Source organism: Ceratina calcarata, unplaced genomic scaffold (genome assembly GCF_001652005.2).
Source record: "Ceratina calcarata isolate Rehan_Ccalc_2016 unplaced genomic scaffold, ASM165200v1 scaffold509.2, whole genome shotgun sequence".
Taxonomy (NCBI): Eukaryota; Metazoa; Arthropoda; class Insecta; order Hymenoptera; family Apidae; genus Ceratina; species Ceratina calcarata.
In genome coordinates this window covers 17,458-19,262 of record NW_017175423.1, presented here as the reverse complement: position 1 = coordinate 19,262, position 1,805 = coordinate 17,458, and the positions used below count along the sequence as shown (strand labels likewise).

At 38.2% G+C, this 1,805-nt stretch overlaps 1 protein-coding gene across 1 annotated transcript; it reads left to right on the top strand.

Moving 5' to 3' along the window:
- Positions 1 to 129: 129 nt before the first annotated feature.
- On the top strand, positions 130 to 819 carry LOC108628181 (uncharacterized). Its single transcript, XM_018029932.1, has one exon. It carries the CDS (start codon positions 130 to 132, stop codon positions 817 to 819), a length of 690 nt encoding a protein of 229 aa, XP_017885421.1.
- Positions 820 to 1,805: the final 986 nt, after the last annotated feature.

Here is a 1,805-nt window from a genome sequence, read left to right as displayed (position 1 = left end):
CGGACCCGTTAGGGGCCACCTATCCCCTAACAAAAGGTCCTTCGAGCCGGATATCGAGTGTATTACGGACGTGCCAATACGACAGTTCGATGAAATTGTTCGTGATTGTGAGAAAATAACTGTGTGACAATGACGGATCAAGGCGAACCCGAGGAAATCTGGGTAGAAGGTGTCAAACTCGATGTGTACATCGAAGAACACAAACGCCGATGCCGTAGCATCATTAACGCGGTTGTAAATGTGAAGAAGAAAGGCAGAGCGAGTTTCACAGTGGCTAAACTTCAGTCGAAACTCGAGGAAGTGAAAGAACAGTGGAAAGAGGCATTGGATCGACATAAAAAAATAATTAGCATTGTCGGCTTGTCGCAACGTGATCGTTACGATTATTTCAAACGGCAGTACATGGATCAGCTCGAGGAAGTCGAGCGAGAAGTCGAAACGAGAGGATTCCTATGTCATGAGCTAACGGAATTGATACCGGCTCCATCGATCGAGCAAAAGACTGCTACGCCTCCACTCTCTGCCCCGGTAACCGTCGTGGAACAAGCTCAACGGTTGCCAGAAATAAAGATCCCCCGTTTCAACGGTGATCCGACGAAGTGGCTAAACTTCCGGGATCTTTTTACATCGCTGGTCACCAAACATAGGAAGTTGACCGATGCCCAGCGCTTGCAATACTTGCATTCGTCGCTGGAAGGAAACGCGCTACGAACTATCTCGAACCTCGGTGATGACTATTTCCAGGTAGCGTGGAATATACTCGAGAAACGATTCGCAAAACAGCGTGTACTAATTAAATCCCTGCTCGCTCCGTGGTAACGCTGGTCCTTGAGTGTACGAATAAAGATATTTTTAATCGGAAAGTAGTACATTTTCTGTAACCCTCCGGGACTACGACACTAGCTCTTCCTATTAACAATTAAGACCATCAATTGGAGTTTGTTGTTCATAATGTGTTAAAAATTAATATCAAATGAAATGAAGAACATTATCAAATTTTCTTACATTTCGTAACGTGTACCTTTTGGCACAAGAATCATGTCCATCTTCGTCCATCTTTTTACGTTATCATTATTCAAAGCCATCGTGAGGCGCGTCACCAGACATAAGAATTAAGTGTCACGTATGTAAGCACGAACATTATGCAATTATATCGAAATGTGAATAGAATAAGTGTGGTACGTATTTAATTTTTGTAATAAAAATACATATGTCTATTAATTTATTGTGAAAGTACAATGAGCTATAATAAATATAACTCCTCTGAGAGTTTCTTTGTCTCTTTGTGTAAATATATCTACCATCCACACACTGCAAACTGCAAGGCGTTAAGAGAGCCTCCCAATGAACTGTTTAGATTATCGAGACGCGATTTGTTTATGCTATGCTCCAGATAAGTCTCTAACTAACGTTCGACGTTCTTTCTGCATTTAGTTGGGAGAGTCCTGTTGAAGAGAGCATAGCGAGCGATTCAGAAATTTTTTTATACATTTAATCGTTTCGTTTTAGTTTTTTACGTTTTTTATAGTGTTATTTTTGTTTTCCTTTTTACAACTTTTATAATTCATAAGTAGTTATCTAATGCAGTTCATAGTTTATTAGTGTTTAGTTATGGATATATTATTCTATATAAATTTTTTGTGTATGTTTGGTGAGTACAAAAACATTTAAACATTTGTTATTTGTGTTAGTTATTTTCTGTATTCAACAATTAATTCTTATTACTTAGATATTAATTAAAAAAAAATGGAAAATTTTCGTTAAATAAAGATTTATTTTTTACGTTACGAAACTCTTCAAAAGAC

Coding starts and splice junctions, on each gene's coding strand:
- LOC108628181 (XM_018029932.1), top strand. CDS start 130: ATGACGGATCAAGGCGAACCCGAGGAAATCTGGGTAGAAGGTGTCAAA.